We start from the raw sequence: 25,508 nt of genomic DNA, 5'->3' as shown, positions 1-25,508 counted from the left end.
CAATTGTCATGCCATGCTGAATCTGCAGTTTTGCTAATTGTTTATGTGTAAAATGTTTATAAAAACCACTGGTTTGGGAGGTTGAGCCAGAGATACTTTTGTTTTCCTCTGAGAACGCCATTCCACTATTTAGAGATTTTCTTTTTCCCTAAGGAAGCAGTTAGCGTACCTTGTGTACCTGACATTCACATTTTAGAGATTTTTTTCCTGCTTATTGGGTCTTAATCTAATTCTGATTTCCGACTGTGTACTCTGTATCTGAGCCTTCCTGGCATGTTACTGCATTTCTCTGTATTGCCTATTTAAAAAATGTGTAATAAAACTGTGCTAAATCATGTGGAGACTGACGTTGTGGAGAGTGGTGACTATCACAAGATCAAGGGCACTTGAGCTCAATCACCAGAAGTAAATTTTGGCCTGATCAAAACATTCGGGTTCTGTGAAATATTGGGGTTTGGGCTCCCATACAGGCATGTGCGAAATTCTTTCATATGGTCTGGGAATGTACCTGCATATGTAAACACTGGTTGGAAGTGGCTGAACAGTATTGCTTGACCCCATGGTTTGCTTGTTGGGGCAGATGGTATGAACCAAGGCAACTAAAGAACTGGATACGATTATGGATCTGGCCTTGACACTAGCCAAAAGAAATATAGCTATGGGTTGAAAGGTGAGAAGGGCGCCAGACGTGAAGAAATGCCCCGATTACTTACCGGTAATCTTCATTACTCCGAGTATAGTCTTCCTCGCCACATAACTAACAAAGTGAGCGTCAGCTCCACAACAGAACCCTCCAAAGCAAAGCAAAAAAGTCAGCATCCCATGCCTCCCATCCCTTCCCAATATGGCCGACCCAGTCACCCATGACCCCTATAAGAGGCGGGCCGGCCCAACCCAACAGCCTGAAACTACCAAGCAAAACATGAAGCCGATAGCCAGACAGGGAGGGAGGGATGGGAAGTCATGTGGCGAGGAAGACTATACTCGGAGTAATGAAGATTACCGGTAAGTAATCGGGGCATTACCTCCTCGTTAGTCTTCCTCGCCACATGACTAACAAAGTGAGCACATACCAAAGCCAAACGGCTTCATGGAACGCACAAGACACCAACAGACCAGAGGGCAAAACCCAACAGGCCAGAACGAGTGGAAGGACCACCCAGGGGAGAGGCAACCACGAGCAGGAAAAATCAGCCCGGAACCCAACGACACCGGGAAAAACAAAAACCCGGACCCCAGAGACACGAGGAGCCGGCAGGAACCAGCCGCAGCAAAGGTCAAAGGGGGACAGAGAAAAGCTCTGGACCAGACTGCACGGAGCCAGAAGCCACAGAAAACAGGGCCCAGAAAGTACGCCGGACCAACACACCAGGACCGGCCAACGGAGATCCCAAAACGAGGGCAACAAACCCCCTCAAGAAAAAGAAGGAAAACCGAAGGAGCAGAGGGCAACCCCGCCACAGCGACCCAACAGAAAAGGCAGAGCCGAAAGGGAGACGCAGCGCGACAAACACAGCAATCCCGCAAGGGAGAACACCACCCGCGAGAGAGCCGAAACCACCAGAGGCAGCGGAACCAGTCGCAAGCAAACCGGCAAGAGCCGTACTAAAAGAAGAGTGCGACAGACTGCCAACTAACGACACTGTAACAGAGTGTGTGAGACTCGAACCCTCGACCCGAGAGAACCAGTACAACCACATGCACAATACAAACCAAAGAGCCAAAGCTCCTGGTAGCAAGGAAAGGGGCGCTGAAGAGAAACAGAAAGGGAAAAAAACCCAGACACACAAAGGACCCCCCGGAAAGGACCGCGCCAAGGAGAGAATCCAGGCAGGAACAAGGAAACAAAAAGACCCAGGAAGGTGACGGAAACGACACCGAAGAGACCCGGCCACCCAGGGAACTCAACCAGGCCACCGCAGAAAGCGGAGAACCCGAAGATCACCCACGCACAGAAGGCAGGGAAAAAGGCAGCGCCACGGACCGAGCCCGCCCCTCACAGGGAACAAGCGAGCCGCCGAAGCGAGCACCCATCAAAGGCGAGAGGGACAGGAGGGCAGGGTGAAAAACCGAACCCGAGCCAACTCAAAAAACCCTCAGAGAGCCATCAGATCCAACAGACCCCGGAACCCCAAATCCAGGGTAAAATACGAGGAAACAAGCACACCGGAAGCGTACGGGCCCGCCAGGGAGCAGAGAACCGGAGGCACCAGCACCCCCGGACACCCAAGCAGGAGACGCAGAAGGCCAGAGAGCCCTCAGAGCCCGATCCCCCGAGCCGAACCAGGACAGGAGCGGGAAGGGCCCGGGCCAATCCCAAGGAAGGACCAGAGCCAACCGGCAGAAGAAAAACAGCCAGACAACAAGACTGCATGGAACGCCACACAACAGCGCGAGTAACCCCGGCGCCGGGACCACGCCAAACGCCACAGAATCGCACCAGGCGGAGAAAACGTGAAGCCGGAGTGAGCCACACAAAAACGAGAAAGGAGCGGCCAAGCCGCAACCCCGACTAAGACAGGGCGAGGCCAAGGAGGACCCCACAGGCCACAGCACCCGGAAGACCCAGGTGGAACCCCACCCGGGCACCAACCAGACCCGACCCTGCACAACCGCAGAAAGCAGACTAGGCCAGGGGCAGACAGGGAGGCAACGCCGAAAGCCCCACAGCCCCATGAAAACCCCGGAGGACGGTCAGCAACAGACAGGGACAGACCCCCGCGGGAACAGTGAAACACATTCCAACCTTACTGAAAGAAAGACCAGTGCCAACTCCATAGACTGAGCACCCACTGACATTGAAAGACCAGGGATGGAACACCTGAACCACAGGGGAAGAGTCGAAGACCCGAACCCGAAGGCCAGAGAGACTCAAATAGAGCGGACACCGTCGGAAAGCCGAAAGGCAACCAAAGATCCGCGAGGGGGCAAGGAGTCACAACAGGGGGGGCCGAGAGACCCACACGCACCCCGGCACAGAGCAGCCCACAGCCGCCCCCACAGAGAGGGGGAGCCAAACGCCAGAACCCAAACCCCAGAGCCCGCTAGAGCAGGGCATCAAGCACAAGGCGGCGGGGGAGGAGGGAGCGCAGGGCCGCGAGGGCCAGGAGGAGGGGGAACGAGAAAGCGAGCCCGACAAGGCGGGGCCACCACCCGGGACGGACCAACACAGAACCAGAGGAGGAAGAGCAAGCACCCAGCCAGCACCCCACAGAGGGACGAAACCATGAAAGGCCAGGGATAGCCGCAGCGCGAAAAGGCAAGCAGCGAGGCCAGCACCCAACAAACACCACCCTGAAGCAAAGAGCAAGAAAGGCAGTAACACGACGTGTTAATGAGATTTCGCCAGCATATGACACAGTGACAGCGCTAGCGGCACACGAACCTGTCTCCTGTAAGAACCTTCATAACCACAGACACAAGACTCACCATTGAGCCATAGCTCCTGGTAGCAGCAAAAGCGCAAAAACAAAGATGACAATGGAAGTATAGCAACCAATAACCCGCAGACAGCGAACGCGGGACACAAACCCATCACCGGAGAGACGAAACAACCCAAGGCACCGGACGTAACAACGAGAAACCGCACCAGGTCGGACCCAGAAGAGCGTGAAGAAAGCCACAAACGACAAAGTGCACGCGGGACCTGAACCCAGACCCGGGAGAACCCTGAAAACCAGAGGTACAAGACCATGGTAGCTAACCCCCCCCCCCCCCCCAGAGGGCAGAGAAGAGGCAGCGAAACAAATGGAGAGCCAGCGAGGGACAAATCAAACCCCCTCCCCGGGGCAACGAGCCGGTCCGGAGCGGGAAACAGCACAGTCGAAGGCCATAGGAACAGGAGAACAAGTGGCAACCCCTGGTACCGGGAACCACCAAGGCAACGGCAGCAGCGGGCCAGGAAGGCAAGCCCACCCCCGCCCAACCCGCCCCCCCCCAGCCAGAGCCAGGCAAAAACGCCCCAAGGAGCAGGGGTGGCGGGAACCACAGGGGGCAGGCGCGAGCACCGTGGCAAAACTAACAGCGCGGGCCAGCGCCGCAAGCGCCAAGGCGAAGAGGAGACACAAAGCGCACACCGTACAAACACCGCCAAAATCACAGACAGCGAGCACAGCAAGCTGGCGCAACAGGACAACCTCGGTACAGAACACACGGCACTGGAGTGCAACAAACGATCTCACCGGTGTCGGCCAAAAAAAACCCAAATGAGTCACGTCCCGGAAGCGCAGCCGCCAAGGGTGCCGGCTTAGTGGCAGGCGACAGGACGCCACTCCCCGGACTGGGGCGGAGAGTAGCGTGCCCACAGCCCCCACACCCGACCGCGACCCAACGGAACGGGAGCAGTACGGTAGGGGTTCAAGCGCCTGCCACAAAGGGCAGGCCAGCGACATCCACCCACCAAGAAGAGAGTGAGGCCCAGGACCGGAAACCCCGGAAAGACCGGAGAAAAACAAAAGCGGACACAAAAGTGGCGCATACATGAAGACAAGGAGGTCCCAACACGCAAAAACACCAGCAGAGAACAGCAGTGCAACAAGAGAGGCACCACACACACCCGAGGACCAAACGCGCACAGGGACCGAAGTCGCGGGAGCCATGCCCCGCCCCTCAGAGGTGGACCAGAGGACGCCTGCCGGAAACCAGGAGGAGAAGCCCCAATGAACGGAGCCATGAAGAAAAGAAAACCCGCGAAACTCCCGAGCCGACCCTGGAAGGATCGGCCAACCGAGTAATGCACCAGCCCCTGCACCCGAAGGTAAGTGGGGTGAGACCGGTAAACGGGAGCGCGGACGCGCGCAAATGCCGTGAAAATCAGGGAACCCCAGGGGAGCGGGGAAAGCGCGGGGAAACACTCCAATGAACGGAGCCCAGGCAGCAGGCAGCAACCGCAACGGAGACGGGCCGGGACAGAGGACCTAATCGTAACGAGAGAGGCAACACACGGAGGACCCGCACGGCCACGAAAGACAGCAAGCCAGGTCCCCCAGCCCCCGCCCGCCACGCAGTGCCAGTAGAAAACACAGTCCATTGATCTGTCCGCAGCAGCCGCAGAAAATACAACTCGTCACTCCGCAGCTGCAACGCAGACCAGGCTCAGAGGCACCGATCGACTAGCAGAGCCGCCACCCCGCGCCGAAGCGCCGAAATCAGGCACGAGAACCCCCCGCCCGATCTAGAGACCCGGGGGAGGCACGGACAATGCCCTTCAGGCGGGTGGCGGAACACAAATGGACCGCCCACAGAAGGGGCCGACGTAGGCGAGCACAGAAGGACATGAACTGGGAAAGAAGAAGATCCAACCCTGGAGGCTAAATCTGCCCACAACCCACAAATCGAAGAATGCAGTGAAAACAACCTGCGAATGAACAGTCCCTCAAGCCGACTACGAAGCCCAGGGAAACACATAAAAGGGCATGTAAACAACTGCCCCCAAGCATCCCCGCCCTTACTGAAAAAAACCCACGGCTTGCTAAAGCAGAGCCAAACCGGCATATGGAAGAAGTAAAGGAAGCCTAAATCCAACCACCATACCAGGGGCCAACAGCAGAGGGAAAACAAACCGAGTCCAAGCCCCTAGGGTCCGCTAGAGCAGGACCTCCAACACTGGACCCACGCACCTGCTACAGCAGGCACCACTCACCTGATGCGCTCCGGAGGGAGTGCAGAACAAAAAAAACAGGCTGTGGGTTGGGCCGGCCCGCCTCTTATAGGGGTCATGGGTGACTGGGTCGGCCATATTGGGAAGGGATGGGAGGCATGGGATGCTAACTTTTTTGCTTTGCTTTGGAGGGTTCTGTTGTGGAGCTGACGCTCACTTTGTTAGTCATGTGGCGAGGAAGACTAACGAGGAGGTAATGGCTAATGGGTATCAAAAAATGGGTTAAAGCTGATTTTGCAGCATTACAAGTTCTGTACAAACAAATTGGTAAAAGGGCTTCCATTGATATATCGGACTTGGTCCCGTTGGCTATTTAGGTCGTGTCTGATGTTAATCTGCCGTGAGGTACAGGAGTAACAGACAGCTATACGATTTTTTACATTTGTGAACCCTTTGATAAGGAGAAAAGTTAAAGACTTCTGATTTTTGGCCAGCTGTCAAGGCAGGGGAATGTGCAACATTATAACTGAAGGACAAACAAAAAATGAAATTTCTCATGAGGTGAGTGGGAAGTGTGACTTGTGTGATGTGTCCAGAGCTGCAGGGAGGAAACAAATCGATACATGTTCTCTGGTTGGTCTGGGGATAAATGCCAGATCTAAATCATTAGAAACGAAAGTTGGCCTCTAAGGAAAACCAATAGTAATTGTGCTTTTGTTTCTTGTGCTAATCAAAACTGAGTAAAGAATAATTTGAAACAGCAGGGCTGCAAGACGTAGGCGAAGGGCAAAATGATATATTGCAGATCTGTTCTGTCGAAGCCCCCCTATGCACTTTAACTACGGTTTGAGTGATTATTGTGCTGTCCCTCCCGAAGAGATTAAACAAAGAGAATACTGTATGGTTATAAAAAAGAATGAAATGGTGAGAGAGATTGTTGAAATGACACATAGATGGAGAAAGATAGCAATTGAGAAAAAGACCGGTAGTGAGAGACTGAAGCTTAATAAATGAGAGACAGTGAAACTGAAGGAGGAAGATACAGAGAGTGAGACAATGACTAGAGGAGAGAAGGAAACACACGAAGAGAGTCAGAAAATAACTGAGGAGGAGAGAGAGAGAGAGACTGACAAGCCTATATACGAGATTCCCATGCAGTGCAGGGCAGCAAATCAACTTCCTGCGCTGCAATGCGTGACATGGAAAGGGCGGGAATGCACCATGTTTAAGCAATACGGAGCATACCTTCCTTTTCCCCTGCGCTGGTGCCCTTTTGGAAGCCTAGCGCCAACGCAGGCACCTTTACAGCATGTTGCAAGGGTGCCTGTGTTGAAAGCACTATTGTTTTTTGTGCAGGAAGGCACACCTGATAGGCATATTCCTCTTTCTATATGTGCTGCAGAATGCTGCACACGTGGAAAGGGTAAGTAACGAAGAGAAATAACTATATTTCTCCTCATTACGCCTCACCTGAGAATGTGTATCTTTTTGGCACATTCCCAGGTCTACCAGTTCTGGTAAATCTGGGAATTCATCAAAAACCATGGGATTTGCGTGGGAACACCCACACAACGCCTATGTAATGTTTTCCCAAGGTAGAGTAAGACAATGCAGCAAATTATCCGGCATTGCCTTACTCCAGATTTACGGAGCCACTCAGGGACACACAAAGTGGCCTTGCATGGCTTCACAAATCGCATGAAAGGTTTGCGTGGTGCATGAGCGATGCAAACTAGTTCATAAATAGGCCCCTGATTTCGAAGACAGTGAGAGAAAGAACTAGAGAGAGAGAGAGAGACAGAGACAGAGGATAACCTGAGAAATAGGAAGACTGGGAAGCAAGAAAGCTTGTGAAGCAGTCTGACCGCAAGGTATACTTAAAAGAAAGAAAGACAGGTAGAGACATAAAGAGGGAGATGAGCAAAAGAGAAAGGGATGGAATGAGAGCTGAAATAGAAAGAGACAAAGACAGAGAGACTGCCACATAATCAGAGGGAAAGAGTTTGGATGCCTGGCAAAGAAAATGGAGATCCCTAAATCACAACTATTGGCCATTAGCCACATCTGTTACTGGGAATATTAAAGTTAGCATTACATATTGTTGGGCATGTTTAGAATGGGAACAGGGGTTGCATGGGAAGTGGAGACTAGCCTGATATGCTTCTACGAATTTCTTGGCTTGCCCGAGATATAGCTTGGCATATAGCATAGTGAACGTATAAACATGCTGGCGGACAGCTGGGTGCTAGTGTGCCCTGTTGCTTCAAATGAGACGTATCACACACAAGAGGGTCAGTGGTAGAATAATGCTACCAAATACTTCTACCAAATAATCATAAATCACACCATGTATAGGGTAGCACGAATTAAAGGATTGGACACAGCCTAATTGTGGACGAAAACCCTCACTCCCACAGAAAACGGGGACCCGGTCGGATTTATAGGTAAGCGGTGTATCTTTAGGTACCCTCTTGTTAAACACCGTCGCCATTACGTGAGGTTACCTTTATTTGGAAACGAGGTTCTGTTTTTCTGACATTCCGTCCAGCGTTTGTTGACAGTACCTCGGTATTACGATCACGAGTGTGCTGCTCCTTTGGTTATAGGAAGAGTTTTGGATCTTGTTGAGATATAGTTATTGGGCATCAAAAGAATAATGTATAACTACGCCTTTGTTGTAAATATTTTACTCATAAGACAACAATGATAAAACGTCAGTCTACGAGTTTGATAACATTATTTTCAAATGATGGATATGATTGATGACGTACTTGTGACATGAATAACTTAGACCACCCAGAAATGAAATAATAAACTTTAGTCATTACATTTTGGAGTTTCCTTTGATGAATACACGAGGGGGGTGTTTGGGATTTATGCTGGACCATATAATCAATCCAATTTTGCTCATATCTATTCATTTTATATCCCAATGACAGAAACCGACAGAGGTGAGTGACTCTGTGGACGGTTGAGTGGGATTACAATTATGAAGTCTAGGTAAGAGCTATGTATTTTACTTTTTGGGCACACCACTAATTTCCCGTGCTGTTTATCATTTTTGGTTATTTATTATATAATTGTTTTATTTTACTGAGCCCTCTGACCATAAACCAATGATGATTCACAAGATTGGTCAAGTATTGTGGCTTTAAAAATGGAAAACTTTATTTAAGACTTTTTGTACTTTTGTTAGCAGAGTGACTTAGGTCCACAGGTCCTGAAGAAAGCCCAGAACGTAACTGTCATTATGGCTGAAACAGGTTGACCTAATTAGAACAAGGGTATATACATTTAACCCTTTTTTTTCACCTGCTTTTTAATTACTACCACTTTTTTGGAGGAAGAATAAAGTTGTTGCCCCTGAGTAGGTAGTTTTTAATCACTTTTCATCTTTTGCACTCTGCCCCTCCTTACCATTTTTTGAGTTGGTAGATCCAACACGTGCTTTGCACTCCAGCTCCTTCCCCTCGGGGTCAAGTTGTAGCCCACATGGGGTACCTTGCGGTCCTCATGTGTTGGAGGAACCCAATGATGAAGCATGACACCCTCGGGTGAGTGAGGGTTTTCGTCCACAATTAGGTTGTGCCCAATCCTTTAATCCCTTAACTCGTGCTACCCTATACATGGTGTGATTTATGCTTCAAATGAGGCGCCAGGGATTACCAGGTGTTAGAAATGTTTAGACTGCACATACATGCTGTTTGAACAATGGAGGCCGTTTACACGTGTTTCTGAACATGTGTAGCATTTCCATACAAGTTCCTGGATATGTGAAGATTCATCATTCCTGATGCTGAGCATGGGGAAGCTGGCCATGCAAGTTACTTGAAAAGAAAAGACTGTTCATATATTTGCTGGGAACAAGAGGATACACGTTACCTTTACTATGCGTGCTATTACTAGACAGTCGACCTTTTACTACACAGGTTGAGAATACTGAAAACATGGCTTTCCTCTTTCAAACTCTAATAGTTTTACTTTTCACATTCTATCTTACTACTATAGTAGGTATCCCTCCGGTCATTGTCAGGAGGTTATTTGACAGTGTGAGTTAAGCCCAAAGAAAATCAGCAGTACATAACTAACAAATTGGAACTGTCTGCTTTAGCAGGATATGTAGACAGTCCCCAATCACCAGTATGAAAGAATTGTTATAACATACCACATGTTCATCAAAGTTACACCAGGACCTAATACTTGTGGGATGATTCTCAAATTATTTTCCTTTCTCGTTGAAGGACTGCACTATCACTTATACTAGCAAGGGATTGGTTAAAGAATTAGCAGCCTCCTGAACCTTTTTGTAGCTTTTGACATCATGTGCGACTGTTATCTTCCTCCTCTGCCTTAATGATATTGTTGTCTGCACTCCTTGACAATATACTCAGGGCCACTGGAATTTAGAGTCAGCGGAAGGCCAAATTATTGGCAGGGATGAGTAAATTATATGGCAAAAAGAGGCAAATTATGCAGAGTAATGTGGCACATTTTGTGATAGTATTACTTCATTATTTTGTCATTTTTACACTTGTTAACACTGTCTGGCATCGGTTGCACCTCATTAGTACCACTTTAACACCCAAATATAGCATTAAGCAACAGAACAGTGGACAGTCAACCTTTGCACGTGGCACTGCTTATGTAGTAACTTTGAACCATTTGAGCTAAAAATATTTTTCTGTTGAAATCTGTAGATTATGCAGCAGGTGAAGGATTATGTGGCAAATGCAGGAAATCTATGATCAAGCGAAAAACACCACAGCTGCACAATCATATAATTCAAGTGGCCCTGCATATACTCGATGTTTCTGAAGGCTCCACTGTTGCGCCTACTCTCTCCAACAGAAACATACACTGACAGTCTTGAACCTGAGCTAATAGCAGACTAAACCTCCTGAGCGATAGGACTCTAACTCCACGCCACAAGTGGATACCAAGTAAATATCCACTAAAATAGATATCCTGACGTTATTTAAAAAGCACAGTTTTAGTTACGTTTCTTAAACACACCCTTGTGAGTAGAACTGCAACTTACGTGTAAAATGTTTTTAATACCTTTCATATGTGGTTAGTACTACTGACTGGAAATGTCTGAAAATGCACAACGTGGCGCTTTTTACCAAAGTGAATGTCTTAACATGCTCCATTATGCGCCGTTTTGCCCAAACATTCCTTTGTGAGGACCCCACAAATTATAGCACTAGTATTTAAATGTTCGTGTTTTACCAATTTTACTGACCAAATTTGCTTTAAAATAATCATTTGGCACTATTTTTGTTTATCAAACATTCCTTGTACAAACACCGTAAAGGCTTCCTCAAAAGTAAACTTTGAATCGTCGAGTTTTAGCAACCTGACTTGTTTCTTCAAACAGAACCTCCCAACCCAGCGGAGATCTTTTTTTAAATGCTATCCTATCAGAAAGAAAACTCATTTAAGTCAAATTAAGCAAAGACAAAATAGTAAATTAACATTTTTTATTAATCAGGGCCTATTCACATTTATTTATTTATCAAATTGTGTGTTCTACAAAATATGCAATAAAACTTTAGATCATTAAAAATGATTTTAAAAAATGGTACAATTGATGACAAAAATTCAGTGTGTCACAGGAGTATGTATATACCAGGGCCATATCCCACATTTAACCAATATGGGTAAAATATAATATGGTCTCTCATTGGATAGCGCCAGAAAACAAACAGTACATGATGCAAATCCTGGAGTGGACAGAGCCAAAAAATGTAATTCCCTTGTTCATTTCGACAACAAATTACACCACTTATTATCTGCTATTTGTAAACCTCCAGTTTCAAATTTAAGATAAAAACAATGAACGTGCATATCTAAATTTTAGATCAAACTGCATACCATGATCCGGCAAAAAATAACATACCAATCCAAGACTCTTAATATTTTGCCAATGATTAAACTCATGTAATCGACTTTCCGTTTTTTAGAAACCTTTTTCTACATTTCTTAGAAATAAACTTAGATATTGTATAATAAATTGCATCGAGTTGAATTGAAAGATGATCTGCAGCTTTCTTTAAGGTACAATAAAAAGTTGAATTAGAATTTAATTTGGACAGTTCATTGTGGATTAGGTTTAATGATAATACCTAATTTATTCTTAAAACACACCACAGCCATAATAATTGGCCATATTCCTGGCATGTTTTACCATCCATGTCTAATTCTAATATTAACGCTTCAATAGAGCAACTTTTTAATATCATCACGTAAGATTTCCACAGTGAACTTTTAAGCTGTGTTAAAAAACAATCATCTGAAATTTTAGAGCATTCAAAAGGATATAGTAATACATCAGGTATCTTGGCTGTAAAACCTTTAAAAGAGCATCAATTTTCTGCCTGCCTTATGCACTAAATAGTTTCAGTAAACACTTATGGGTTTGGAAGCCTGGACTTTAGCATAATCTTTACTGGAAAAAAATCTCTAAATTAAAACCCTAAATAGGTATAGCAAGGAATTACCTCCTGTTGCTGGGCTTTAATTAACTACTTTATTTGTTCACACAAATCAAACGTCATTAAACCATAATCTTAATTTTATTGATGTTAATTGATAAACTCAAAGTTTCTAAGTATTGTGGGAAATCGTTTAACTTATTTTGGCGTCCAACATGGGTCAAATAAGATGATGTTATCTGCATACACTAAGAGATTAATTTTCTTTCTATTTAAAGTCGGAGGAGGTATTGTGAGAGATAGGTAAAATGTAGTGAAAAGGGGGGGGGGCTAAGACACACCCTATTTTTAATCCGAAAGCCCAGGGGGTACACCATGAAGGCAGTAGAGTTTTAAGCACTGAGCTACACATTAGGATTTCTATCTTACTAGTATTTAGTTGTATAGAAATCTGGGTCATTTTACTGTTTATAAGGAGGTGGAGAATCCTAGCACACATGAGTCCTAGTCTGTTGCATGATTCAATTTCAAGATAATTTTTGAGGCCTCCCATGTACATTGGATGGTGAATCCTTCAGTGACACCACAGAGTACATGGTGAGCAAACTAAACTATAGGTGGGAGGGAGACCATCTAGATGTGATTAGAAAGGAAGAAAGTGATCCAGTCCAAGGTGTGTCATTGATATCTGCATCATTAGTGAGAAGGAAAGTAGGATGATAACTGGTGTCACAAGCTGTGAACAGATTTAATGGGTAAAGACCACTGCTACGGTCACATTAACTTACGATTTTATTTTGTCACCAAACAAAACTTTTACAATTACCTCCTAAGATGCAGCCTTTCCTCTAAAAACATGCTTCTCATGAGATCACCCAGTTTAACATATATTGCCTTTGAGGCTCCTTATTTTCTGTATAGATGCAAACCTATGGTACTCTCTGTTGGTATGAATCCACACTATTCATGACATCTTCATATTCCGTAAAGCCATAAAGACCTGACTGTTTTTGCTCTCCAAAGTGGGTTTCTCCATGATGTCTAAATACCTCTAGGTTCCTCCAGAGTTATGCATGGCACCTACTCCAAGACTTGGGCACTACCGCTTTCCTCATTGCTCACATGCAGGTGCTGCCAACAATCCCTCACCAATACTATCACAAATTGCATACACATCCTCTATGGTATTTTATGATACTGGCCCACATTGATGTAGTGTCAGGTTCACTGTGTCATGACTGCACCACATCCTTGACCCTCACATACACTACCCTTCACAAAAAGAGTTGCCTACACCATCACCCTTTGCAATCTCACACACATGTGCTCTTGCAAGTAATCTTCTGCCATGACAATAGCACTACAAGACCATACTAGTAGACACGTATTATGGCAGATGTGTACTATGTAATTCACAAGGGCGCACTTGCAGATACAGCTCAGCCACCGGCTTCCTTTGTGAAATCATGAGATCTGCTTGATTTCCATCGACTTACCTCGGAGTTTAAAATACTTCAGATGGTTTGCAACAGCTTGCTCGAGGGTTTCCTCTGGGCACACTTTCACTCCACTAGGAAACAAAATGGCCCTCTTCTTCCGAAGATGCAAAACTCCATAGTGCTTTGCCAGTTGCCAGTTGCTAGGCGTTGGTTGAGGCCCATGAGGTAAGGAAGGCGGTGCCAGAGGCCAGCCACTGATGTGAGGTATTACTGCTCCATCCGCTACTTGGGTATCCTTCTCAGGCATCTTGGCATCAACTAAAAAATAAGATCACAAGAAAACATTTTTTACAACAAACAAAGTCATTCTCTGTTGATGTCACAAATTTACCAGCAAACATTAATAATGATCCAAGCACAACAGATTTCTGAGTGCTAATATTCAGGGGTGGCTCCTCCATGTGGGCAGAGGAGCGTCACCCCACTGCTTTCTCGCAGTGCGAGAAGCAGTAACATAAAATGGTATGATTACCATTTTATGTTACTGCTTCTCGCACTGCAAGAAAGCAGAAGGGTTTGGTTGGGGGCCTGCGGTCCTGCAACAGGGCAGGGGAGGAGTGGCTAGCCCAATGTTGCGGGCCCCGACTGTTTGGTCGGCCCTTTGGGGCAGACCAAACCACTAATGCGCACTCTGCCATTTTCTCCATGTACGCTTCATGCAGCCAAAATGGAGAAAATGGCCTCCCCATAGGCGCCTGGCTGGGCGCCGTCCCCACCAATCACAACGCTGCCATTCCAGTGCTGTGATTGGCTATGGGGAGGGGAGGGAGGCTGCCTGCTTCCTGCGAGGAGCAGAGACGACGCCGGACCGGATCGTGCAGGCTAAGGTAAGTTATTTTTTTTTTTATAATTACAATTAAACCTCCCCCTGTGCGACCTCCCTCCCCACGCAACCCCCCTGCACCCCCACCCGCGAGTCATGCAGGCAGCGACTGGTAATATATAACTAATAGTGGAAAGAAAAACAGGGGTCTACCTTTATAGGATTAAAAGAGATCTGGCTGCATCATAGGGGGGCAATGCAAAGAAACAAAATAACTTTGGCCTTTAGCACCAAAGACTAGAACATTCTAACAAATCTCCAGGGAAATTAGATAGAACAATAAAATGACAGTAGGTCTAACCACTTTCAATAACATACTTTATACCATTGAATGGGATGTAAGGTATCAAGGATGACGTAGGAACACGTTTCAGGAAAATATCAGATGCACATATTTGTCTAGCAGTGTTATTCTTCCGTGTTTTATCGCTACAGTCATTGTTCTGGAAGTTATAGTAAGCATTCATAAATGGCTGAAACTCAAAGATAGAACTAGAGCTGGCATCACCAAGCCTTTACTAACAGGACAGAGAATCAGAAAGCTAGTAGACTGAAGAAGTATTCTAATATAGCTGCATAGCACCCTGCGGAGGCAATACTGGTTATTAAAGGCCCTCAACCACAGCTATAGGCTTGCGCTATAGTTGAGGTCCAATAACGAGGGACAGTACCTTTAACAAACAATATAGCCTGAAACAGAAGGGTTAAAGGATATTAAAACATTCCACCCACTGAGCACAGAATGTTCCAAAATTACAATCAAAGAAGGAAGAAAACAAAGACAAACTTTGGAATATCGTCCGTGAACCACTCAATTGTCTGCAACTGAGCTCTCAATTTTCCAGTGTTCTAAATATAAATAGACTTCATCGGTGGATGGTCTACCATGAGATAAGGACTGGAGGGTGATAGTCAGATTCCAGAGTGACAGGCAGGCCATCCAATGACCGGCCCTGTGTTTCACTTGCACCAGAGCCTGGACTAAGAGGGCTCTACTGATATGAAAGGATTCCAATAAAGTTTGGGTAGCATGATGACATGCAGTGGTTAAAAAGAGCCAGATAACATTATAGCTCAAAATAATTCACTCGGTGGCTCTCGGTTGACACTAAACAGCAGTTTGATCTTCATTGTGCTATGCAGCAGCACAAGACACATTTCTACAGCAGCCAGATTAGTTACAGCGCAGACGCAAAGAGCGTGGGAGATAAAATGAGGAGCGCTGAGAAGGATCATTGCTCTTTCAGGTGCTACAAGTCATAGTAGGACTGGGACTCCGTTGTTACCACAGGATACTTCTAATGCAGGCAATATTCTTTCCACAGCTGAAGTAATCCCTGGCTACCTAGTTAAAAATGTCTGCTAAATTGCTCGCCAAATTACAACAGCTTCAGTACAGAGTGGTTCGAATGGTTTCCTGTGGGAGAAAGGTTGAGCACTTCACCCCACTTCTCAAGAAATTAAACTTGCACTTCACCCCACTTCTCAAGAAATTAAACTTGCACTTCACCCCACTTCTCAAGAAATTAAACTTCCTCCCAGTGGGTCAGCTAAGCCAATGCAGAGCGTTGACTCTGATGTGAATCCCGCGTCACCGTATCTCGCTAAGCTGGTTCCCACCAACGTCCTCTTACGCTGTCTACAACCAAATGTGGACTCTAATTTGATGTCTTTCAGACATTTTAAATCTCTCTTGGGAGGCAAATGGCTACAGGTGAATGCAGTCAGGTTATGGAAATCTCTTCCACCTCCAGAGGCAGTTTTAGATAAACCATCTTTTAATTTTAATGCACCACTGACGGCTTACTTGATTCAACGTGACAACTAACTTAACATGATTTAATTGCCTACTTGTGTTTTTATATTTTATCTTGAGTGATTAATTTTAGCTTTATCCACATTATGTTTTTTATCTCGTTAGTTAGAAGCATGTTATGTGTCACGCTAGTGCCCTACGTGTAATACTGTTGACGCACATTGCAAAAAATGACAATAAATAAAGAAACGTTGTGTCCAAGTCTCCCAGCCAGTTAAAAGCTTGAGAGCACCTGATGGATTCAGTACGAGCACAGATAGTCCAGTTACATAACATAGGTCAGGAAAGGCCTAGGACTTTAAAGAATACATAATGTAAAGTGAATGTGACACCGCAGGGCTTATTGTCTATCACAGTTCAAATCTGTCTTTCTATGAAACGTCAGAATACCAGAAGCTAATTTCCCAGAAATTGTTATGCTTACGGTTTTGCACTTTATTAGGGTGCAAGTAACAGTGTTTGTCTGAAATAGGGTCTTGGTGAGTAATTATAAATGGGGCAATGTGGCTGATGAACAGGCGCCCCCCTCGATTAGAGGAGGGGCGCGTTTAGTCGTGCCAGGTAAACCGAAGCCCGTGGGGGTGCCAGTGGGGATGGTCCTTCCTCCCGATGACGTAGGGGGGCATGTTGGGAAAAACCAAAACTGAAAGTATCGGTTATATAAGGCAGCGCCCCTGGGGTCTCCTCCTCTTTGTCTCCTGGGACCCCGGGGAAGCCGGCACGGGGATGGGACTGACCTGCCGGTGGTCCCGCCTCTACTGCCTTATCCCGCAACATATGGACTGTGTGGACCAGTTGGAGGATGCCGGTGTTCAGGTACATCGTTGGGCCGATGCGCTATGCGGTGCCCTGTATTTCAACTGATGCAATGTTTGCTGTAGTGCGTTGGGGCCTGCCGGCACAAGGTGCGCAGCCGAATTGATCGGCCGAGTCGGCCAACAAATTTAAGGACATGTGTGTGGCTAAGCTGGTAACATGTACAATGTGATGCTCAATGTTTTACTGCCTTTGACATATGTAGGTTGCAATGTCTGTTGCTGCAATTTGTTATATATCCAATAATGTTTACTCGTTTGCCATGCAGTAGTTGTGTAGATTTATATAATTGATGAATAAAAGTCTACGCCTTTGACAACATAATTGATTCCGGATATCTTTGGGCTCGGTGGGCCTGGAAGAGTGTAAGAAGGGTGGGGACTGAGTGTTTCCTTGTGCGCGTACTATAGTTAATTACACATTCCCGTGGATTGTGTAACGTTTTCGACCGCTATCAAGTTGTCTCAGATTGGAGCTGGTTTTGATTTCTCATACATCCTGTTTGTTTATTTTCTCATACACTTATTTTTAGGCCCCAAAGTGATTTGATTTTTACCGGCGTACATTTCATATTCCAAAACATGCACATATACACGCGCACACACACGGAGGTACCGTCGTGGGGTAGCACATGTGGTGCCAATCCATGTTGTAGTCTGACCTCGTCAGGGTGGCTTTCATTTTCGGGGGGATATTTACTAAGATTTCACACAAGGCAAAGCAGCAAGGGAAGTTGCTGTGCTGCGTTTCCTGAAGGTTGAGGGCAGAACTGCACCATATTTACACAGATAGGATGCAGTTCCGCTGTCTCCTAGCACCTGCACATTTGTGGCTGCCTAGTTCCAATTTAGGCACTCTTACGCCACGATACAAGGGTGTCTTTGTTGTGGTCAGAATGGTTTTTACGTAGGAATGGATACCTTCCTGCACAAAAATATTCTTAGAGGATTATTCCTCTTTGTATGTCTGCTGAAGAATGCAACACACATGCAAAAAGGAAATAACAAGGAGAAAAAATTGATTTCTCCTTATTACACCAGTCCCGGTTGAGGGCACCATTATGATGCAAACTTATGTTTACTGACTTTAGTAAATATGGGTTTTCGTCAAAAGACTTTTTTTTTTATATAGTACAAATTATCGAGGGCAGAGAAATAAAAAACAATATTGTCATAATCTCTAACAATACAGTTCAAGATAACACTTTAGAAGAGGGTGGTGACACCTCATTGTTGTGACAGAAAGCTCAGAAAAGACAAAAACGTAAAAAGCAAGGACTAGTAATAATATTATAGAACAATACAGGCTAAGGCAATACCCCAGATGGGGCGGTGACACCACAAATGTTAAGACAAATAGATAAGAATAGACAATAGCATGCTAAGCGAGAATTAATAGTAGTGACATAGTATGAAATTGAACAGGATAAGGCAGCATCCTAGATAAAGATGGTGTTACCTCAATGCTGAAACAGAGAAAACAACAAAACAACAAAAAAACAAAAAGACGGTAGCCGAACAAGCAAACAGTATACATGATCTCAGATGACAAATCCTAGTATACTAGAAGGTAGGAGTTCTTTGGGTCTGTGGTAAAAATGTGTTCATATATAAAAGTTTGACTTCTTTCTTGAAAGATGTGGTAGAAGGGTTCATTCTTATTTCAGGAGAAGGGAACTCCAAATTCTCTGTGGGATGCCAGTGAAGGCTCTATTCTAGATTCTCCTTTTGAGGAATCTTTGTGCTTTCAGCAGTAATGTGCTGGAACTTCTAGAGAATCTTCTGGCTCCGGAAAGTTCAAGTTTCTGAGTGAGATAGCTTTTGGTATTGAATTTTAGAGCTTTGTGGGTCATGCATGCAATGTTCATTTGAATTATTGCTTCATAGTGGAGCCAGTTGAGGGATTTCAGATAAGGGGTGATGTGATTGTTCCTTTTTGATCCTGTTATGAGCCTTGCAGCAGAGTTGGGGGAGGCCCTTAAGGGGGCTATTGTGGATCTGGCCAGGCCAGAGAGGGTAGAACATCCATAGTCCAACCTGGGAATCACGAGGACTTGGACGGCAGACTTGAAGTCTTTGCAGGGGAGGAAGAGTTTTAATTTTCTTAATATGTTCATTTGGAGTTTTGCTCCATTAGTGGCAGCACTAATGTGCTTCTGCATATTAACATTTTTATCTAGAGTTATTGCCAGTGTTTTTGCTGAATCAATAATTTGTGGAGTGAAATTGAATGCATTCATTCAAGGATGATGGATTATTGATTAGGTGCTGCAATTAGGGGGAACCCAGTTTTTAAAGTGTTAAGTTTGAGGTGGTTGCACGACAGCCAATTTTGGGTATATTGGAGAGGTAAGTTGAGGGATCTGATATATTGATGGGAGGAGATTTTCAGGTAAAGTTGGGTATCATCAGCATACAATTGATAGTGAATGTTGGCTGAATTTAGGATTTCCGTTAGTGGCTCCATGGACAAGTTAAAGAGAGTGGGTGAGAGAGAGGAGCCTTGTGGGACCCCTAATGTGACCGGAGCGATCTTAGAGAGTGACTGATTTACCTTGACTTTTTGCATTGTTTTAAAGAAATTATAAAACCACTTTAGAACGAACCCTCAGGTTCCCATTCTGTGCTGTAGTAGATCAAGCAAGTAGTCATTCCTAACCATATTTAATGCAGAGGATAGGTCAAGGAGGATACATAGGCATGATTCTTTTTGATTCAACATTTTTAGAGCATCATCCACTATGTGTGTCAGGGCAGATTCAGTGCTTTGCCCAGAATGGAAGCCAGATTGGAATCTGTCAAAAAGACAGAATTGCTCATTGTGGGTGCAGACACACTTTTCAAGGAGCATCGCTAGAGTCAGGAATGTTGGCTATAGGGCGAAATGTATTTAGATGAGTGTGATCAGCCATTGTTTTTTAGGATAAGGGTAACCTGCCTAGATATTAGGCAGTCTGGGATTTTGCCTTGTAGTAGCGATGCATTTATGATCTTAGTCCAAAGTAGGAGTATCAACGTTTTGACCTCTTTGAAGAAGTTGGAGGGAAATGGATTGTTGAAGTGGTTTGAGTGTATAACTTTGCGAATTGCACTTTGATCAAACTTTTCAAAAGATTCCAAGGAAGCGTTGTTTTTGAGGATGTGCTCTGGTAGATATGTGGGCCCAACCACCCATGAGGGGGAAATGCTAGTGTGATGTAAGCAAGGGCACTACTCCCAATCCCTCTGCAGTTTTTGGCTTGATCCAGTTGGTTTCTGAGGAAGTTTGCTTTTGAGTTTCTAACACTTTTGTAATATGTGTTCCTAAGAGATCTCAGATGTTTGGGGGGCTCAAAGGATAGTGAGGGTCTCCAGCTTCGTTCGGCTAGTCACAAATTACTTCTTTTGATGTTGAGGCTCCCATTATACCATGGTTTAGAGTCTTTAGTAGACAGTCTTTTTTGTTGTAGAGGTGTGATCAAGCCTAGATTATTCTTCATAGAGCTAGTGTAGTGGTTTGTCAGATTTTTGACAGCTGACATGTCTTCAGGGGCAGTGGGATGTTATCACTGAGGGATGTCAATTCGTTAAGGTTATTGCTTCTTTGACTTCTTTTCCAGATTTTAGGTTTCATAGATAGATGCATGGCACTACCCTTGCTCCACCTATATGATGCCTCCCCAAATGCAAGGTAACCTCAGTTAGCTCTACAGGCTGCCATGTGTTACTATATATATTTTTTATAAAGCCACACAAATCAGGCTTTACATGGATTTGTAAATCCCAAAATACATTTTGCGTTGAGGCTGCTCCAAGCAAGTGATGCAACCTTGATGCAAAATATCAGTAAATTTGGGCCCAGATATCCTATTGTAGAAAAGCATGTACACTAATTAATGCCAGCAGCTAGAGGCCGCTCCTTTTAGGTTGAGCCTCCAAAACCTGTTATATACACTTTGTGGGCTTACATACGGCCCATTGGTTTTTATTTGTTACTGGGATTGTCCTTCCAAAATGCTTGCTAGTGGTGAATCCTTCCTCTTTGTCCCTCCTTTTTGTCTTTTGTTTAGTTCCACAGAGCAGGAACCAAGTACTTTACATTTATGCTTTGTTTGTATATCTGTTCGTTTGGGGACTGTTTTTCTCTTTGTTTCCTGCTGGTGAAACTGTTTGCCTGTGTTCAGCTTCGGTGTCTGTAGCTGCTTGCATTTTAATGCAGCATTCATCCCTTTTAACTCATCCCATGTCGCCACATTTGACCTACACAGATGCCAAACATTGACTTCGGAGTGACATTGTCATATGCAGGCTGCGCTACTCTTAACGTGACGTTTTCAAACATAGACATTTTGCAATAATAATAACCAATCCCAGATGCATTGTCACCCGTTTTAGACTAATCTGTGTGATTTTACCAGCTTTGAGATGAATACAGGGTGGCAAATACCATGCGTCTCCATAAATTGGCTGGCAGACAATGATGATAAACCCTGTCAACGATAATGGGTGGTCAAAATTTACACAGTGGCCAACCAGACTTGTTCAAGACGATGTCTGCTTTTCAATCAACAAGGAAGTCTGAGGCAGAGTCTGCAATGCATGAGGGCCCTCTACAAAACTTCCAATCTGTATCGTATGGTACATTTCAAGTAAAAGAGTGCGTAATGAACTACTTCAATATACTCAGTAGGAAGAGGATGGTAGGCAAAGGATATGGTGTTATGGCAAGAGCTGGAGATTTTGGAGCTGGGGATTTAGGTTCGAGCTCCAGCATCAGATCAATATCCTGTGATCCTGGGCACATCACTTAATCTCCCCGTACATTTAAAAAAAACAAATCTAACCTTGTGTAATATTACCGATGCTCATGTAAAGCGCTCCAGTGTCATTGGGTCGAGTTTGTGCTATATGAGAGAGAGAGAGAGAGAGAGAGAGAGAGAGAGAGAGAGAGAGAGAGAGAGAGAGAGAGAGAGAGAGAGAGAGAGAGAGAGAGAGAGAGTGTGTGTGTGGGTTTTTTTTCAAGTGGGAAGATTTTATGGGGTGCAGAACTTGTGTGTACTTTTCCTTCTGACTTGGTAAGGGGCTTTCTATCAAATAAAGAGGGAACAACTCTGCTCATGCCACATTACTACTGTTGTGATAGGGTAGAAGTATTTAATCATCAAAGGTCTAGTGCTGAGCTACAGCATCAGTGATGCTGTGCAGCATGGCTAAAACTCATTAGCAAAGTGAATAGGTCACAAAGGTGAGACCTGTTGGCTTTGCCAATGCTTGTTTGTATTATGTGCAACACAGATGTGTGCTCAATCAATCATCTAGCATTGATATGAGCACTTTCTACACATTTCACTGGCATTGGGACTCTGAGGGGTTTGACCGTTGCAGTCAGTTTTCTGATGTATGTATATGTAATATTCGGTGTATTTTTTTTATTGCAATCTTAGTCTAAACGCAGCGGAGTGTTGTACAGGTCTAGAGGCAAAAATACAGTCAGGGAGTAACCCTAGTCGGTTGTAGTAAGTTAGCGCCATATATATTGGCATTCTTGTCGTGTGCATTGCATTTATGAATAAACGAATTAACATTACGAAGAACCAGTTATAATCTGATTCGTATCAACTTGGTTAACAGTCTAGAAAAACCCTAACGGTGGAGCAGCTCGCACGTTAGAAATTCGGAGACATTTACGGTATTCACTGCGAAACGTACTTTCCATTGAGAGATTATTTTGTGGAAACAGTTATCTTGCCTTTAAGTTTTTTGGGCCAAGAAGAAAAAGACGGTCATTAAGAAATCAAAATCCAATTTAGAAAAAAAAACAGGAGAAAGGTAATGAATGGACTAGGACATTCAGGACCTGCTCCTGAAATCGGGTTTAGGTGTCTGCTCGAGAATTCAGTTGCAGATCGAGTCTGAATTCGCATCAGTAAGATCCAAACACCCTTTTGCCTTTGGTACCCACATGAAATGTGTGCCCCACATTACATATAGACAGCACGTCATTTGTGCTGGTGGTTGAGGTAGTAGCCTCCTGCATTTATTTGTGGTAATCAGAACTTTGACCCGAATAAAGCAAGAGCGAGGAAGACAGCAAAGGAGAAATAAGGAGGAAAGGAAGAAGAAAAAGCATGGAGGAAAAAGTGAGGTAAAGACAGAGGAAGTGGAAGATGGTGGAAGAAATAGGTCTGGTGGGGAATCAAGAATGGGCAGGCTTGGTACTGGCCAACCTCGACATTCGGCAGTGAGCGCTTAAGAAATCTTCGAGCACCTGCACACATTATTACTTTTAAACTCTGCACAATGTTCAACCAAGGTTCTTTCGTTACCTGAAAAGGCACCAAGATCATCTGTGATGAAGGCCAACGCCGCTATATACAGAGCTGCACCCCAGGAGCAGGCCATCGTGTTTCCAAATGTACCTAGAAAACAGCCAAAGTCGATTTAGCTCACATTCAGTCGCCAGCAAGACAACCACGCGATGAGCTGCACGGCACGGAGTGACGCGGTGCTCTTTAGATCAATAAACACTGCCAGTAAACTCCAAATATCACTCACCCAGAAGGTCCCCCAGATTTGTTTTCCTTCGTGCCGTCTCGCAGCCCGAGCCCCGCAGTCTTGTGTGAAAGCACAGGTTGTGTAAAGGTGCGGCAGCTCCGCCGTCAACAGATGGGGCCGAAGAGACAATTCTTTTTAGGTTTAATCTGCTGGGATAAGCTCTTTACCGGAGCTTGCCTTGCTGTTAACAGGCGGCCCAGGCCAAAGCGGTTCACTTCTCACATAATTAACCACTTCGTTCAGCGGCACTGGAATTGTGTGCGTTCTTGAAATGGTTCTAGCTTTGTCTTCTGACAGGTTTCCCACAAAGAGCGATTATTCTCACGTGTGAAAGGAACGTTTTACCATAAATAACCGTATTAAAACACAGAAATCGAAGGGCTCCTTCCGCGTGTCCTCCGAAACGAAAGGCAAAAGAAAAAGCGTGTGGAGCGTTAAGTAAACGAGTGGAGAAGAGGGGGGTCGAAGCGCTATGTTAAAGGGTGCGCGGTTGGGCGCAAGGCTGAAAATCTTAGGGAAGGGACTTAAGGTTCTCTGGTGATTGTTGTGAACGTCTGTTTGAGGACCTTGGTTCTTTTAGTGCATGGAACTTCGAGGGTGAGGACGCACCGGCTTCTGTTGGTCAAGGTGCCGCCCACAATTGGCATGTCTTTATTGTTGCTTCAACCGCTTTACTTTAAGTATAGACAGGGGGCTCAAGTCCTAAAAACAGAAGTGGGGGACCTCACCAAGCTAGGCAGAATGGGAGTGACATCACCACGCGTGACATCAGAGGAATTGATATCACCACGTGTGACATCACGGCGCATGACATTCCATGTGGCATCACAGGAAGTGGCATCACAACCCGTGACCTCACAGGAAGTGACATCAGATCTTAAGTCCTCACATATGTTTGGCAGGTCTATCATGAGCCTATTTAAGTGCATTACAATATTTGACAAATTAGATTTTGAATTGGGGTTGTGCTAAAATATTGACGCAACCCTGATGCATTTCTTTTTTTTAAATCCTGACACACAAATTGGCAACAAGAAGAAATGTGGCAGTAAATCTGTCCTGCTTAATTGGTTGCAATGTCTGTATTTTAAAATACCTTATGGGGTTAGGGCGCCTGCTGCAGAGATCTTTGTGTGCCAGCTAAATCTAAGGGAATAATAATAATGGTAAAATAACTCTGGAGGATAACATATTTGCTGGGAGAGCTGTGTTTTGCCTAGTCTAAAATCAAAGTAGCGTAGCGGGTGAGTAGGTCTCCTGCAAAGCACATCATGTAGCACGCAAATGACAGATTTTTATTTTATGTAAATGGGCAAGTAGGTTACTGCTTTGAAGGAGATCCTTTTGTTACTTGCAGTTGATACATTGTAATTCTTCTAATATAGCACAGTGACCTCTGAAGGACAAATGGCTCCTACACTTTGTAAGCCTCACTGTCTTATGTAACATATCCTTTCAGGGCCGTAACACAGGCCTCTGCAGCCCCCGCGGTGCGGGGGTCCTCAGGGGGCCCCCTCAGCACTGCACTCTGGCCAGAGAGCTCATGATTGAGCCTGGAGGGGGCCCCTCTTCGTACCGTGCAGGGAGGCCCCCTCAATTTTCGTTACGTCAGTGTATCCTTTATATTGATGTACACACATATGATTTATTGTCACTGTATAATCTGTATGTGTGATGTAAAGCGCTCTGACTCCCTGTATTGGGAGGAGTGCTAAAGCACTGTAAACGAAATAAAACTAAATAGTGGTATTTAAATTGTTATTTATGTAACTACTGGGGAAACCAACACATCAGAAATTCTTACAGTGTTTGCATATCTCCTATATACAGGGACAGAACAAAGACAAAAGCATTTCTCTCAAGTACTGTGAAGTGATAAGAAGTGAGCCTTTGCTTCCCTTCCATTGCATCTAGATGTGAGGCTCCCGATAGCTCCCAGACAGGATATTCCAACTCCAGCTTTTGTTATGGGCGAAGCTGGAATCTGA

The 25,508-nt window shown here is 45.2% G+C and overlaps 1 protein-coding gene across 1 annotated transcript in view; it reads right to left on the bottom strand.

Moving 5' to 3' along the window:
* Nucleotides 1–23,600, bottom strand: part of IMPG2 (interphotoreceptor matrix proteoglycan 2) — a 771,041-nt gene extending 747,441 nt beyond the window's left edge. The window contains exons 1-3 of the mRNA XM_085622398.1: nt 23,521–23,600; nt 23,292–23,384; nt 13,530–13,790 (exon numbers count right to left, since the gene is read on the bottom strand). Of these exons, the coding sequence (XP_085478524.1) occupies nt 13,530–13,790; nt 23,292–23,367 (337 nt within the window). The 5' untranslated portion in view covers nt 23,368–23,384; nt 23,521–23,600. The remainder of the gene's footprint in view (nt 1–13,529; nt 13,791–23,291; nt 23,385–23,520) is intronic.
* Nucleotides 23,601–25,508: the final 1,908 nt, after the last annotated feature.

Source organism: Triturus cristatus, chromosome 8 (genome assembly GCF_964204655.1).
Source record: "Triturus cristatus chromosome 8, aTriCri1.1, whole genome shotgun sequence".
Lineage (NCBI taxonomy): Eukaryota > Metazoa > Chordata > Amphibia > Caudata > Salamandridae > Triturus > Triturus cristatus.
This window is presented reverse-complemented; position numbering and strand designations above follow the sequence as displayed.